Below are 17,249 nucleotides of genomic sequence, written 5' to 3'. Positions count from 1 at the left end.
AGAGGCATTTCCAAAGACCAAGACATCATCCGCATAGAGGAGATGATTAATAGAGCAACCATTAATCCAAGGGCCAATAAAAGGGGGTTTTGTATGCCGCAAACTACAAGAAAACCCATCCATGACAATACAGAAAAGCAACGGGGATAAAGGACTTCCCTGACGTAGGCCCGAGGATGAGCTGAAGAATCCATTGAGGGAGCCGTTGATACAAATATAGAAAAATACATTGGAGATACAACCTTTCACCCATTTAATAAAATTTCTCCGGAAAACTCTTCTTTCTTAGTCTAAGTAACATAAAATCATGGGACACAAAATCAAAGGCCTTGAGAATATCCAACTTGAACAAAAAGTATTGCTAAAAGAGTTGAACCCTTAGAGAATCTCAGAGGCCAAATTTATATTATCAGTAGAACACCGATTTTTAATAAACCTAGCTTGTCTTTCATGAATAATGAGGGGAGCACATGTTTCAACCTATTAGCAATCAGTTTAGCCATAATCTTACACAACACGTTGAAAATAGAGATAGACCTATAGTCAGAGATGGAAGAAACATGAGCTCCTTTAGGGATTAAAGTGAGTGCAGTGGCCTTAACACCCATAAGTAAATAACCAGAAGAATAAAAATCCATCACCGCTTTGCAAATGTGAGGGTCAGTAATGTGCCAAGTTCTCTTATAAAAGGCAAAAGAAAATTCATCCGGACCCGGAGTAGAGGAATCATTCCCTTCAAAAATCACCTTTTTAATTTCATCATAAGAGAAAGGGACTACCAAGGAGAAAGTCATATCCGGGGGAATGCAATTACAAATGTGGATAGAAAAGTTTTCAGCATTAATCGGTTTAGGAGAGTTGAAGAGATCTTTAAAATGCTGAATGAAGGCAGCAACAATATCTTTATGATATGAGAGAGAACCATTATTGGCATCATTGATGGAAAAAGTTTCTAAAAAGCCTTTGTTTTGGATTAATTAACATGATCTACAGTACATCAAAGGAGTTGGTAAAAAGGGCAATCGCTTTAAAGCGGACAAAAAAAAAAGAGGGCCTTTTGGTACCCGGGAAGTCTCTGCTAGAATGATAGGGATTTCGAGCTCTCCCTTCGCCACTTGCCCAACCCTGACAACTAGCCGTTGCCACTTCGCCGCCACTGCAAGCGGTCGTCATTCTCCTCCACCCCTACTCTGGCTAGACGGAGGCTCGAACAGACGACAGAGTATTTTTCGATGCCGGAGCAATGGAAGAAATTCCGCTTCTCCTTCAGGTAAATATTTGTAATTTAATCTGAATTTGGTTGGGATTCTTCTCAGGTAGTTATTCCATTTTTCATCGAGTTGTAAAAATTTTGTCTTCTTTAGTATTTAGACAATCGTGTTGGTTTTTGAAAAAATCCGGGACTTCAAAATCTTAGATTTCCATTGTGAAATCTAAACGGAAAGGAACGCCAATTTTGTGGACTATGGATAACGGCGTTTGAGTAAGTTAGATGAACATAGTGAGTTAAGGAGTAAGGCTAAGGATTGATCTAATTTCTAAAGTAAATTAAAAATGACAACCATAGACCAGTTCATCCTCTAATGCACATGAACAGGCCACTTAAACCTAAGGAATTCTTATGTTTTTTGAATGGAGGATAACTAGAGGTGCTGCTGGACTTGGATTATAACTCACTCTCCACTATTGTTTGTTTGAGAGAAAACCTAGTAACTCCCATTCAATTTGTAAGGCGTGTGAACATCAGAGCGCCAATATTGTAGTGGGCAGCTGAGAATGTTGTAGACAAATAGGAAGAAGAGTTTGTTTGTGATTATGATATGAGGGCGAGCGGGCATTGGTGTGTGATACATTGGAGTGACTATGATTGGAAGCTTATGTGGTGCAAGCTTGGGTGAGTTGCGGGAGGTTGCATACTCTAAACTATGAGCAAATGAGCAAATATATGATAAGAGTGGATCTGCGGTGATGCGAACAGAGGAGGCGATGTAAATGGATATGACTTGAGAGTGGGTGTAAGAGTGAAAGCACAAATAGAATGGAAAGTGAGGCTTTGTTACCAATGGTGCAAATTGGAAAACACCAAGAGAGGAGCACCAATATGAAAGATGACCGACTAAAAGATGCGAAAGAGGGAGAGAGAGAGAGAGACGAGAACCCATTGATTACTAGAGAGGGAAGAGAATAAGAGAGGGGTCTTGTAATTTTAATTCATCATTCAATAATTCAAATACAATTATAAATCTCTATTAATAGAAATAGGATCATAAGATAAGACCATATCATATCAAATTAAATTCAATTCTAATTTTAAATATGAATAGTTCCTAATAATCCTATCATCTAATTTAAAATAAATATAATCATAATAACTAAATTAAATAAAAACTAAAATAAAGTCTAGAACAATTTAAATACTTGAAAGTTCTTTACATAATCTAAACCATTTCTTTTTGCTCACCCAGACTTGTACCAAGCACCGTATATTTTAGTTTTCAATGAAATTTTAGTTGGATTTGTTTTTGTTTCTACTTTTGATAGTCAATTTCTTGATTGAGTTAAGAGACTTGATGATTTTTTATCGAGATTATATTCTTGTACAAGCATGAAACTTGATTCTTCTGTGCTTGTTGACTTCTTTTCTTCAAATTTTTATTTATTTCCCCAACTTATTGTTGGATTGAATGTGTAATTGACTTTAGTCAAATTTATTTTATCTGTATTTTGTATGGATTTCAAGTATTTGTATGATTTTATTGGTTTTGAATTTATATGATCTTTTTGATAAAGTCTATTTAATTATTGTATGAATTAATTTATTTTGTATTTTTAGTTTTAGTTGTAAGTAATGAGTAGTAATTAAAATCAAGATATTATGATCCACAAAATTTTGTGCATGTTGTATGATTCTGATAGGTTCAGTGAACTTATCTTAGGCGGAAGAAGGTACAGGAAGAAGAATAAGAGAAAATAGAAGAGTAAAAGAGAATAAGGAATAAGGAAAAGAACTTTCTTCATTACCTCTCATTGCTCAATACATCAATTATTTATGTAGTGTTGCATAATCCACCCATGAAAATACACATGCCATCATTGGAAAAATAAATACATAGTGTATGTTATATGATTAATGAATTTGCTCTAATCTAAGTCTTTTAAGATCAACAAAAGCATGCTAATGAATCATACTAAATCCAAGCCGTTGGCCCATTATCTTTGCTCGGATATTTTAGAAGTTGTTGCGGTACTTCTAAGGAAGTATAAGTTTCTCCCTCCTCAAGAAGTGTGAAGTTGTCCGCAAGGTTAAAATTAAGAAAAGAGAGCAAAAATTTAGGTAGATGTATTTATGTGGAATCCTCCATAGGCAGACCTTCCCATTATACTAGCAATTGAGTTACCATGGATGTGCCTTTTAAGGCTTAGTGAGACTGAACAATTGTAGCTGATTGGATGATTATTGAAATTTGCTGTTGGTGGGTTGACTGTGTGGAATGTCGCATTCTGGTGGTATTGTTTCAATATTGAAACATGGAACACAGTGTTAATACACAAATTTTGGGGAAGCTAGGGTTGATAAACTATATGATATGTTCCAATACTTCAGATGGACCATAGAAGTTGTAAGATAATTTGGAGTATGGTTGTTGGTGCATAATGGTCTTTTTATAAGGTTGAAGCTTGATCAACATGTGCCCACCCACATTGAATTGGACATCACGATGTGTTTATCCACCTACTAATTCATACAGTTTTGGGTAGTAACTAGATTTTCTTTTAGTTGGCATAGACTCTATGGGTGAGGAAGGTGTTCATGGCTTCAAGTAGTGAGGAGGTAGGAGTGTATACAAGAATAGTTGGTGGCAGTTTGCCATAAATAACTTGGAACAGAGTGAAGTCAATGGATGTGTGATGTGAAGTATTATAAGATAGTTGGTTTGTTTTGATATTGAATTTATTACGAGTGTTTCGTTGGTTTGTTTTGATGGTGAATTTATTACCCAAGAGATATTTGCGCCATTTGGAAATTGATTTGGTGATGACAAAATGCTCCTAACATATTGAAGAACGGGACGAAGCAGGAAGAACAAGAAAGAGCGAAATGAGAACAGAGAGGAAATTATAACTATTATTACATCTGTCTCACAGTACATCAGGTGTCCTTATATAGGCATCTATACAAAGCATAGGAGCCTAAAACTAATCATATACATCCACCTGTCATAGTTATTTAAAGATATGTTTATTTACATTTATTTATATACTAATATCCCCCCCTCAAATTGATGGGTCTTTGTGTAACAGTCAATTTGTCTCGCAATAGTTTGAAACGTGGTGTGGATAGATGTTTGGTGAATATATCGGCAATTTGATCAACTGTGCTAATGGGAAGGAGACGAACGTTGTGTTAATGAATGTGATCACGAACGAATTTCTGATCTATCTCAATGTGTTTGGTCAGTGCGTGAAAGACGGGGTTGTTGGCTAGAGCTATAGCGGATGTATTATCGCAGTACATGTTCGTAGGTTGGTCTTGCGATATGCCAAATTTTGCTAGTAGCCTGCGTAGCCATATGACGTCGGAGTTGAGAGCTGCTAGGGAACGATATTCGGATTCGGTGGACGATCTTGCAATTGTGTGTTGCTTTTTAACAGTCCATGAGATGAGTGTGCTTCCAAGAAATGAGCAGTATCCTGAGGTGGATTTCCTAGAATTCGGATCCCCGGCCCAATCGGCATCTGAAAATGAAGTGAGAGCAAGATCAGATTTGTTTATAGGAATGCCATAATCTATTGTACCTTTAATGTAACGGAGTAGTCTTTTTAAAAGATAAACGTGTTGGGGTAGCGGATCGTGCATATGCTAGGAAAGTTGGTTGATACTGAATGCAATATCGGGTCTGGTTAGTGTCAGATATTGCAAGGATCCGGTGATTCTTCTGTAGGTGGTTGGATCCAAAAGAATTGGGTCATTTTGCAGAGCTGTAGGAATCTTGGCAGTAGTCGGATTCGAAACGGGATTACATCCAGTCATGGCAGCTTGTTGTAGAATAGTTTGTGCGTAGAGCGCCTGGGATAGGAAGTGTTGCTGCTCGTTTGTTGAGGAGGAAGGTTCTTTGGATCAAGAAACTTACTGAACCCGTTGGCTTTGAAGATCTTGATGATTTGTGATCTCCATAGAGAGTAGTTGTCGGAGACGAGCGGCGACGGCACGATGTTCTTGAGATTTGAGACTACAAACTTGAGAGTAGTGGAGATGTGCGGATCTTCGTCGTTTGTAACAGACACAGAGAAATCGTCTAGCTGAGATGTGGAGGATCTAGCCATTGGGAAGAAGAATTAACTTCCCCACTCTGATACCATGAAGAACGGGACGAAGCAGGAAGAACAAGAAAGAGCGGAACGAGAACAGAGAGGAAATTATAACTATTATTACATCTATCTCACAGTACATCAGGTGTCATTATATAGGCATCTATACAAAGCATAGGAGCCTGAGACTAATCATATACAGCCACCTGTCATAGTTATTTAAAGATATGTTTATTTACATTTATTTATATACTAATACATATGTACACAAGGATTGAGTTTTTTTAGTGAAGAAAACAATTGCTTTTTTCTTGGGTTATGCCTGCGTCAATGCTGCTGCTCGAGGCATCTATTTCAACCATGAACAAATTAGTAAAATCAATAATGGAGGATTAGAGAGAGCTAATTTCAGAACAGTGAAAGATTCATCAGATTTATATGTTTATTGAAGTTAGTTTTTTTAAAATAACATCGTAAGTCGAGAAGCTATTGTTGCAAAATTTTGATCAAAGCTACAATATTATTCAGCCAACCCAAGGAAACCATGCAAGTGTTTGACGGTTTTAGGTGGTGGCCAAGTTATTATTATGTCTTGTAATGATCTAGAGAAAAGTAGCTATTGCCCATGTTGTGGCCTAGATATTCCATATTAATTCAAACAAAAATGGCTATCAACTTCCTCAAGAATAGAGAATTATCATTTAATATCGTGAGAATCAAAGCGAGGTCATGTACGTAATAAGCTAAAATTGAAATATAAATATGGTAGCTCTATGGAGTCCATCTAATAATTCATCAATTGTTGGAATCAGAAATCGAACAAGGCTAGTTATTTGGTTAAGTGCACGATAGTCGACACAAAGTTGTCAAGTGTCGTCTTTCTTTTTGATTAGAACCATCAATGAACTATAAAGGGCCGATGCTTTGTTGAATAGTGCTTGAAGGCAACATATTTGCTACAATTGTATTGATTTCAGTCTTTTGGAAATGTGGGTAATGTTACTGTTTAATATTAATTGGTTTGGAATTGGGAAGGGTATATGCGGTGAGCCATCTTAGGCAGTGTAAGTTGTGTAGGGGTCTTATATAAATATTCAAACGCAAAAAATGGCTTCTTTTAATAAAGTAATGATGCTATATTGTGGAATGCAGTCCGGAAGGTTATTACCACAAATTGTAACTAAAAGTAAGAAGTAATATTGCGATTAGCTTATAGTCCATTAAGTTAATGAAGTTAGATACTTTCAATAGCGGAGTTTGATTGATTAAACTTGTTTTTCTATGAAAACCTCATAACAATAGATTCATAATTAGTTAAGACATCACCTATTCATTCTAACGATTGAATACCCAATACGACTTTAGCTCCTTGAATTGTCAAGATGAAAATGTCGACTTGAAATGATTGTCTTGAACCCACAAATCAACTCTAGAACATTTACGATTACAGTTTATAATTTTTCCAGTGCTAACCGTAACTTGAAACTATGGTGTTTCTGTGATTGGCAAGCCAAGATGATGAACTACACGTTCTTGTATAAAATTATGAGTGGAATTGTATTAACTAGAACTTAGGAGTGTTGGCAGCTAAAGTGTGTATTTGATATAGGTGTGCTCGTTCAATTCGGATATTGTGTTGTTTTGGGTTGTCAGAAAATATGTAGTGTTCGTTTCACAGAAAGATCATCTTCTTATGGTATGATTAAGATCAACATGTGAGTATTACAAATGTGGTTAAGATGATTTTTTTCATCACAATCATAATGTAATCCCTTTTCTCTTTTTTTGGCCCATCTTAGTAGTGATAAGTTTTTTGATTGGTGGAGAAGATTGATAGACTGACCGATTTGATTGGGAAGGAATTAGGAAGTTTTCTAATTAAGAGGGAACTATTTAGGAATGTTCTTAATCAAAGAGGAATTGTTTATGAAAAATTTTAATTACATTTGGGAGGTAATTATTTAGGGCAAGAGATCTAATTTGAATTCAAAATTTAAGAGGAAATTATTTAGGGAAAAAGAGGAATTAAGGGGGATTGTTTTGGAAAGTTTTAATTATAATTGGGAGGGAATTAATTATAGAAATAAATTTAATTTGAATTCAAATCTAAGAGGGATTTATATTGGGAAAGGGGGCTGATTTGGGAGGGAATTATGGGAGCCTATTTAAGGCTAACTATGGGGGTGATTTCAGATTATGTTTGAAGTTTGTTGAAATTAGAATTTCTCAGGTTATTTGGGCTCTAGCCAGAAGCTAGGGATTTGGAAGAGCCAGATCTTCCTCTCGAATTGAAGATCCAACTGTATCTTATTTTTTTCTTTCATATAGTTTACAATAAAAATAGTTTTGGTGTATTTTTCTTCTTAATTTCTTATTGTCTTTCACTGATTTCAAGGAAAAGTGCATCCACTTCCTATCAAGGATTTTCTCCAAAGACTTTTTGTACAATCTGGTCTGGGAAGAAGACATGTTTTATTGGGTGGATAAATAAAAGGTTGATTTGGTTGATTAGGAAAAGAGCCACCACGCAGTTTGTCATCCACCAATTTTTCTTAATCATTGGCTTGATCGAGAGAAGAATGTCTATGTAATCAAAATTCCTTGTGGACTCAAATCGACTTTGGAAGTAGGCATCATCCGCATTGGAAATAAGGATGGATGGTTCCTTAAACCACAGCCGAAATTTTTGATCAGATAGCATTGATATAATTTCGTTAACTCACCTCAGAAATTGTGATATTGGGAAGTGCCAAAACAGGCATGGAGAAGTTTCAAAAAATCTTGCCATGTGGAAAGCATTGATTATTTTCCACCCAAAGAAATCATTTCTCTCCCGGAACCTGCATATGGAATGAGACTAGGGAAAGATTTTTGGGGTCATACAATTTGTGAAATTTGTAAAATTGTTCAACCTTACATATTCTGATTTCGAGGTTGCCACTTGAGAATTTGGGCCTTTCAAATTTTTTTGAATGAAAGGGGTTCGACCTTAGAACCTCGGAAGAGCCATTGGGGTAGTGGCTCACTTACCTTGAGCTGAAGGTTATTTATTAAATTTGAAAAATTATGATATCAAAATCTAAATAATTTACTAGCTTTTCTTAGTTGTGTATAATAGTATGAAATGGATAATTTATGTAGAAACAAGTTTCTTAAACTAAACAATGGCACAAAGCTACCAGACCATCAATTTTCTCTAATAATTTCGTGCAAGATCATATGAAATTAAGTTTGTAATAAAATGTTCTATTCTAAGATTATTGGAAATATTTGACAATAGGATTTTTTAATACTTAAATAAGTTCAACATGATTGAATCTTATACTGCCAAGGAATAAAATATTTGCAAAGAAAAATTATTAAAAAATAAAATTACAAGAATGGAGGAAAGCATACCTTGAAGGTGAGATTAACTTTTTTGCTTTTATAATAGAGAACTTCCTTTCCATGTAGGATTCATCATCACTACTATTCTCAAGGGTGCTTCTGAGATTATTTCTTGCCTCCACCATATCATGAGCAAGTAGAAGTTTTAGTTAAATCTGTCATTCTTTTTAGAACTCTAAAAATTGATATATGAAGAGGGAGAGATCACAAAAACCTGCTTTATGTTGGGTTTATATGCAAATCGTCTATCCTTTTTTTTTTAGCTAGCACAATTAATTTAGAAAGAAAAAAAAAAATCCTTTTGATACCGCTTATATAAGTGGCTAGTTAGGAGGTTTAATTTATGGAGTATGTTTGATACCTTATTTATATTTTTTTTCTGACTTTATTTTAATTATTATTATTTTTTTAATTAATCGACCCATGTAGTGGAATAAAAACTTGATCTTGTTATTGTAATCCTTTTAAGTAATGAAGAAAATCAAAACATTCTTTCTTCAAATGATATTGAACACCATAGGTTATCAATGTTCATTTTTGTAAGCTTCTTTAAGTATAATGGAGCAAAGCACCCAATCAATGAAGCTTCTTTTGTTCCTATAATTGGAGTTATGTTAAGATGAATGCCCTTCTTAGAAAGTTGAACGTAGAGAATAAAACTATGGGTATATGTTATCAAAGTGGATACTATCTTGATTAATGATAGTTCGGGATGTATTAATTTATTATTTATTTCATATCATGTATTATGACATCTTAGCCTATTTTATTTGCATTTGTAATAATCTTTATGGTTTTAAGCCCTTGTTTATGCAAAACGCTTGTTGTTTTATTAGTTTATTGCATTTTTTGAATAAGGAATAAATGATATGGTTGCTTTCCTTTCTTCTTGAGTGTCAACCTTCTTGGTCGGAGTGAAGTCCCCTGCTAGTACATGTTTTGCGTGTCATGTTCCTCCTCTCTCTTTCTATGCTTTTATTGGAGTTCTTGATATTTTGCTTGCTCTCTTTGATTGTGTTGTTTGCTACTCACTGCCAATAAACTTACAGATCAATTAAAAATTTCATTAAAAATTGGGATGGATGCATAATGGAAGGAGGAATATAAATTATCTTGGCACAGAAATCGATAAGAGCCACTTGATCCGAGATTTTCCATTGCTCTTGGCATTCAAATGATTTATTTTGCTTTATTCTGTCATCTTGCTTTTATTATCTATAACAATGTGAATTACTATCACCACGTCAAGTATGCTATTTGCTGTAGTTAGCATAGTAATTCTAAGGCCACGTTTGTGATGGTCTTACTACTAAAAATAAATTTTTAGTATAAAAATTAAAAATTTTGTACTAAAAAGTTTTTTTAAGAAGCATCAAGAAAGTTGTCACAAACGAAGCCTAAATCGGATAATCATGAAATTAATGAGATAAGTTACAAGAGCATTCATGCTGATCAATGTGATTTGACTGCTGGATAGGTGATAATGACAGTAAAGTTGTTCTTGATGCATTCTTTTTGGGAAAGGCTTTTGCGGAGGCACTTAATGAACGTGTGGGTTCAGCATTAGGTGAGGTCTTAAGTGTCTTCGGTCAATGGCAAGCTGAGCAGCAAAAACAAGTACATGATTTTCAGGTGACTCAACAAGCTTTTTGAGTATGCTCTATACTATTCCCTCCCTCCCTTTTGTTCATCACGTATTGAGATGTGCTTTTCATTTAAGTGCTGTATAATTTTTTTATCAATATTGTATTATGACCTTTCTTTATTAGATCTAAATGAAAATTTGACTCTTAATCGGACAAAATGGAGAAAAAATATTCATGTAGCCAACCTCACGTAATGGGATAAAGACTTGTTGTTGTTATAGTAGTAGTAGTTGTATTGAATTTTAGACTTTTAGCATGAAATACATTTATCATCAAGTTATTGATGTCCCTCTATATTCTTTCATATTTTTTTGGAGCCTTATATTACAAAATCTATATGTGGTTACCTGAGCTCTGGTAAGTCTCTCTGTTGAGCAATGGAGTTCCAACAAACAGGGATTTAAAGCTTAAACTTGTAAAAAAGTTATATGAGTTTCATATGAGCTCCGTTTTTGTTGTCCTTTCTTTTCAAACATTGTTCTATTTCTTAAGTTGCATATTTCCATGATGAGCTATAGTACTTCCATGCCTATAGGGCTGCAAATGAACCGAGCGTTCCACGAGCTACTCGTGGCTCGGCTTGATAAGAGCTTGTTCATATTCGTTTGATAAGGTAAACGAACAGGCTTAAATACTTTGATAAATACTCGATAGCTAAATAAACGAGCTTGAAATTATGTGTTGTTGGAACTTAATTGGAATCTTATGAGATGCTATTTAAATTAGGTTTTGAGTAATGATTACCAAGCAAAAAACGGGCTGAATTTTCACCAAAAATAATGATTGTGATATCATTTTCTTTTATGCATGAAATCTTGCGCTTTGCTTTACACCAATAACCTAAGATTGGGAAAAAAGATACTTCCACCCTTTTCGGTAATTATTTAGAGGCCCAATTTATCATCCTAGATAGTATTTCTCTACTAATTTTTCAAGAGAATGGCTTCTTCTGATATTTGCTTGGATAAGCAAGAGATTCGAAAGGGCTTATTACATCCCTAAATTCCGAGGAAATAGATGAAAGCAACCCATTCGTATAATTGCTGTTTAATTACTAATAAATATTCAAAGAAGGGTTCTCAAAAAATGGAAATAAACACATAAACTAATAAGCATTTCATCTTATAAAATATTTCTTGACAATTCAAGAGTTTAATACTTGTTTTTATTGAATAAAAATCTTTATTTCCAGTGGAAACTTTGTCTAAAATCTATGTTCTGCTCATTTGCACATCTGAAAGCTGATTCAATGAAATTTTTTTTCAATTGTAGGAAGAAGTCATAGAGAGAGCAAATAAAGCTAAGAAGAAGGCTGCAATGGAGGCCTTGGATGCACAGAGCATCATTTCAAAGTCTCTGATAAAACCTCCAACGAGTGATGCACCTGTCACACGGCCATCAAATGTTGGTCCAACAACAGAAAACCCTCTCAGTGAAATACTGAAGGATTGAGTTCTTCTGGATTTTCTGGTAAACAACAATAGTACTCAATGCTCGTGAGTTATGCTGGATACAAATTAGTGAAAGTACACACCACACCTTGTTTGGTGATTTCTGACCTAAATTTATTATAATCATGATTTCCTCTCTGCTTTGTCAAACATTTTTATATTAATAGATATAAGTTTCTCTTCTATGTCCATTGCTTAGTTGTTTTTGTTCTTTATGTCATTATGATAGGAAATACTTGAGTTCGCAAGCAAACCTATCACTGTTTGGTGAAAACGGCGAGAATAATGCAAAGTCAGGGTGAAATCAGCCCCAAAACGATGGATTGCAAATTTCAATAAGAGAATCAAAGCCAACAAACACGAAAACAAGATACAAGTTATCCTCAATTCGAGAGGAGGATCGTTTCTCCCAAATCTCTAGACAAGGTAGTCTAGAGCCCAAGACACCAAAGAACTTCAAGAGGAATGTGGGCTATGAAAATTCGGCCCCGGCCTCCGCCCGCTGTTGTTTTTTACTTATGGGGGGAGTTTTAACAGACTAAGTTCCAGGGTAAATTTTGGAAGGCAGATGGGTTTGTAGATAAGACACTACCCAGAGATTTCACCCTCATTTTGCAAGGATTTTATAATCTGAGTTCTGATTTCCTATAGGCGCAAGCCCCTATAGTTAATTACCCCTCCCGATCAGGAGAAAGAACTTTCGATTAAGGCTAGTCGTCAATCAATATGTTGTATCCATAGGTACGAAGTATAAAGCTTATAGTAGCAGCATTGGACTTAGATTTGGAAATTTGGAAATAGTTGAAAGTGTAGAGATTTGATATTTAAAATATAAATTTTCACCATCCTGCACTTAAAGCGGATGGCGGGGGATGGATGATGGACCCGATCAAGATCCCATGGTTCCGTCGTCCCGGGCCATTATGGTCCCTGGTTTACTTAGTCAGAGAAGATGGTCGACCCAACCTGACAGAAGGATCCTTGTCGGCAGCCATGGGTTGCTTCGTCCAAGGGGACCTTGTAGACCTGGGGAGAATGTTTGTCTAAGGGGACAAATTTGGATCCACCTTAGCTAACAGAGGGCTTTGTGCCCTATCAATCATATCCTATTGATTCATATCTCAAGGATTTGATGTCATTAAGGAGCGTATTGGCTCTGGCCATAACCGGTATTTCGTGGTGCCATTTGGTGGCAAAACCGCCGGTTAGAGGACATATACCACGTTCTTACTGGCAGGAGACTTTTTGAGAATGAATCCTAGTGATATTTTCGACTATGCATTAGCTCTATGTGAGGTAAAATAAATTTTAATTTGTCCACCCCGACAAACTGTTGTGGATGGTGGATGAATTTTTCTTTAAGTGGTTGGATGGTTGATTTTTGAATTTTAAATATTTTGGATTTTGAAATTTTTGGGATTTTTGGATTTTCGGACACTTGAGTAGCATTTAAAAATATTTGTGAACCCCTCTGGTTGAAATTCTCATTCAACACGACCATCATTGAGGTGAATGGGGTCATTTCCATTTGAAGTTTGAACCATGTCGACCCTATCAATTTGCCGATAGAGGATCGAGTTTCGTAGGCTTTATGTCATTATTTGTGAATTTTCATTGTTAAAGGCCTTGAAGGCCTAATATGAATGTATAAAATAAATATTCCGGTCGACTTCATGATCACATATTTATCCAATGGTTCGAACTTTGTCTACTCCTATTTTCCTGCTTAGGAGAATCGGGTTTCGTAGCCTTTATTCCTTTATTACCTTTATTAGTGAATTCTCTTGATTATAGGCCTTGAAGGCCTAATATAAATGTATTAAAATAAATATGTCAGTCACCACAACCGTATATTTATTATATTTATTTGATGGTTCAAACCCTGTCGACTCTTATTGATCCGTATAGAAGGATCGAGTTCGAACTTGAATTCACTTATTGACCCGCACAATATCCCCAGACGTTAAGTGTGTACCAATAACACACTCGACGGGGCCCATACAGGTATTCGATTGTACTTACCCCTTGTGTACCTATGTGTATGCAAACTACGATGCACGTGCAGGGGCATTCTTGGAATATTCGGGCAGATGTACTACGAGTCTCCTACAACAACTTGCAGGAGCTTGTGTTCATAGTTGTCGTTCTATATTTGCCCGTGGATGGTGTGTTAGATGCACAATCATCTTTCATCAAGAGCTTGCAAGCCTTAATAATCTTATCCAACTCAATGTTCAGAACCTGGTTGAACTGAGATTCGCTCATTCCATAATGATTTGATCTGACTTTCTCTTCCCAGAACTTGTATAGGAATTAGTAGGCGACTCTTTGATTATTCCATCATCATTGTTGGCTTAAATAAAGAATCAATCATTTCAACCTTGGATGACTGCGTCCATACCGTTGCCCAATACTTCGAAGTTGGTGATTGCTGCCTTCAAAATGAATAGAGGTATCCGGGCACACTTATCATCTTCAGTGTTCGTAGATGTTAGAACTGTTTTCTCCCCATGTATAGGGCCAATGAAGAAATTTTGGAACACCAGGAAGTTTAGTTCAAATTTGCTCAAACGTCTCTTCCCTTCTGTCGGGAGATGTCCTTCTCCGTTCATCGAGTTATTTTCATACCTGACGTACCTGAGAATCTCGATCAGCCCTTTTGCAGGTGATATCTTTACTTGTGTCCACAGTGGTTCATTGTGCTTACGAATGAATTGGTCTGGTGATTCAGATTTGAGTCTATGAATTTTGGTTAGCCATCTCTCCAACTGGATGCCACTGATTCTAAAGTTCGGACACAATGATCCTCCTTTAAATCTACATCATGAGGATTAGATGGTTTATTGATTAACCTAAACAAATTTGCAATGGAATATAATTTGAAGATGATGATAATTTCAATAATGGTTTATTGATTAACCCAAGGAGAAGATATTAATTGAACTAAGAACTTTAATAAAACTTGAAACCAAATGGATGAATATGAGGAAATGAAGAATTTGAAGATGATGATAATTTCAATAATCAACTTTGACAAATTGGGCTATTTCAAAATAATTGAATGAGAATTGATAGACTTTGTCTGAGTTTACTTTGACTTAATTAAGAGTATGAGGAAATGAAGAATTTGAAGCTGAGCTCTTCTAGAAGAGCTCTCATGAATTTCAACTGCATTGTTTTTTTCAATACAATAGTCCTGTAGGTGAAAATCTACAATTTTCTGATGATTTTATTGTGGTCGCCTTTTGTATAGGAACAGTGATGGGATGTGATGATGCAAAAAACATCCGATTAGACTTCAAAATCATTCAATTTATATTGAGATTAGTGCTATTTAAGATATTATATTATATCAACAATCTTAATATAAATGGGACGACTTTGAAACCCATTCATCCTGTCACAATTTTTTTTCATTTTTAATTGCTGTTCATAGTACTGTAGATTCACATCAATGCTGAAGACAAAGCTAGCTTTTGTTATGTTTTATTTTTTATTTTCCTTGCTAGTCTGCTCTTCCCTTTTCCATTTATCGAAATTCGATTCTGCAGCAAAGTTGAGCTAGTCATTGACAGATTTTTGCCCCACTTGTAATTGCTGTGAACTGGATTAATTATTCTGTGCGGACGCCGAACACCGTCCGGAGACCAACCAGAATGTGCCACGTCACCCCTTGGTCGGTACCGCGGCTCGGTAATGCTGACGTGACACATTCTGGTTTGTCTCCGGACGGCGTTATGCGTCCGGTCTCCGCACAGAATAATTTCTATGTGAACTGGTAGGTTAAATTGCCTGCTTTTTCTGAGCTTTTTATGATTAAGGCTTTGTTCGGGACGGCTTTCTTACTGCTTCTTAAAGTAGTTTTATAGTACTGTAAAATTGATTTAAGAAATAGTAAAAAAGCTGCCCCAAATGAAACTTAAGCTGCTCTTAAAGCTGCATTGCATTCTTTACAGATTTCTGTCTCTGATAGTTAAACACTTCTAATCTTTATCACAGATTTTTGATGTAAAAATGTGAACTGGCAGATTAAATTCTATTTTTTCTGAACTTTTTATGATTAAGCTGCTCTTAAAGCTGCATTGCTTTCTTTATAAATTTTTACCTCTGATAGTTAAACACTTCTTCATCTTTATCACAGATTTTTGAAGTAAAAACTGCAATAAAACGAGTATGATCTCCATCATCCTCTGGTATTTGATTCTAATATGCTTATCCAAATATAACATTAATGGTGAGAATTGCTTGACATATAAGCAAAGGGAAGGGAGATGAAGAGTTGTTAGAATTGAATTATTGTCACAATTCAACTGATCATGATTTTAGATTGCTTGATCATCATATTTGATTCCTTATAATAATTTAGCTTTCTGGAAATGCTTTTAAGAAATGAGAAATGATGATTTGAGAAGTCAATTTCATTCAGGAAATTTCTATTATCATTATTTTAGTAGTTATTTGTGATGGGTACGAGTTTCGGGTCAGGTTCAGGTTGAACTCGGATCTGACCTGACACTTTTTAATCCGACTTGTTTTTTGCAAACGGGTTGGTTTTTTGGACCTGAATCCGACTCGCTTTGGGTATGTTTTACTAAAATATTTTTATTTAATTTGATTTATTTAAACCTAAATTGAATTAAGGTAAGATTTACTTCGATCAATTTAAAATAAATTGAGATTAATTCAGTTTGGGCAATATGATTTATTATTTTTGGGAAATAACATTTATTTATTTCATAATAATCTTCTAAAACTCTCCTTTAAAAACGGGTCAAATTGGGTTGATTTCAGGTTTCCGGGTCAACTTGAATCCGACTTGGTTTTACAAACGAGTCGAAATCCCTAACCCGAATTTGGCCCGATTTCGATTGACCCGAACAAAAAATTTTCGGGTCGGGTTTTTGAGTCGTGTCAAATATTAACACCCCTAGGTACTGCAACTGGTTTTGCATCATATATCACTTTCCAACCTTGTCTGGGATTGTGGTCATGGTTTGCCAGTCCAATCGGTTCAACCATGAATTGATTTTTCGACCAATTCAGTCTAATCTAAAACTTGCTTCTGCATAGAGCTGGTTACTAGTCATATTATAATAATTTTAATATTTATTACGTCATTTGGTTAAATCCTCAATTCAATCCCGATTGAATTTTCGAACCTTGAAATCTCTCGTTCTTTCAATATATGTTCAATATGCTTTTCAGAATCTTGTTCACGATTGTGGATTGCTCGACATTCAATGGGGCGAGTACTAAAGAAGTGCGGTTAATCTCTAACAATGTCAGTCTTGTTTTTGATGATCGGTGGTGAGACCAATATCTTTATTGAGGGAGAAATTATTACGTGTGGTCATCGGACATCATTTTGAGACGAATCATGAGTTGCCACATCCTCATTTTGTTGTATACCGGTGTTGTGTATTACTATGATGTGGTATATCCTGATTCGCCTCCG

The 17,249-nt window shown here is 35.4% G+C and overlaps 1 protein-coding gene across 2 annotated transcripts; it reads left to right on the top strand.

Annotated features, from left to right (window-relative positions):
• The first annotated feature begins 1,008 nt into the window (after nt 1–1,008).
• LOC110106649 (uncharacterized protein At4g13200, chloroplastic) lies at nt 1,009–16,155 on the top strand. Of its 2 annotated transcripts, XM_020836602.2 has the most exons (4): nt 1,009–1,270; nt 10,175–10,329; nt 11,616–11,813; nt 15,936–16,155. In XM_020836602.2, exons 1-3 carry the CDS (start codon nt 1,084–1,086, stop codon nt 11,793–11,795), a joined length of 522 nt encoding a protein of 173 aa, XP_020692261.1. In that variant the 5' UTR covers nt 1,009–1,083; the 3' UTR covers nt 11,796–11,813; nt 15,936–16,155. The 2 variants fall into 2 exon arrangements, with proteins under 2 accessions (XP_020692261.1, XP_020692260.1); XM_020836601.2 differs by lacking the exon at nt 15,936–16,155 and having other exon boundaries at nt 1,011–1,270; nt 11,616–11,983.
• Nucleotides 16,156–17,249: the final 1,094 nt, after the last annotated feature.

Source organism: Dendrobium catenatum, unplaced genomic scaffold (assembly GCF_001605985.2).
Source record: "Dendrobium catenatum unplaced genomic scaffold, ASM160598v2 fragScaff_scaffold_998, whole genome shotgun sequence".
NCBI lineage: Eukaryota > Viridiplantae > Streptophyta > Magnoliopsida > Asparagales > Orchidaceae > Dendrobium > Dendrobium catenatum.
The sequence above is the reverse complement of the archived record's forward strand: the minus strand, read 5'-3'. Positions and strand labels throughout refer to the sequence as shown.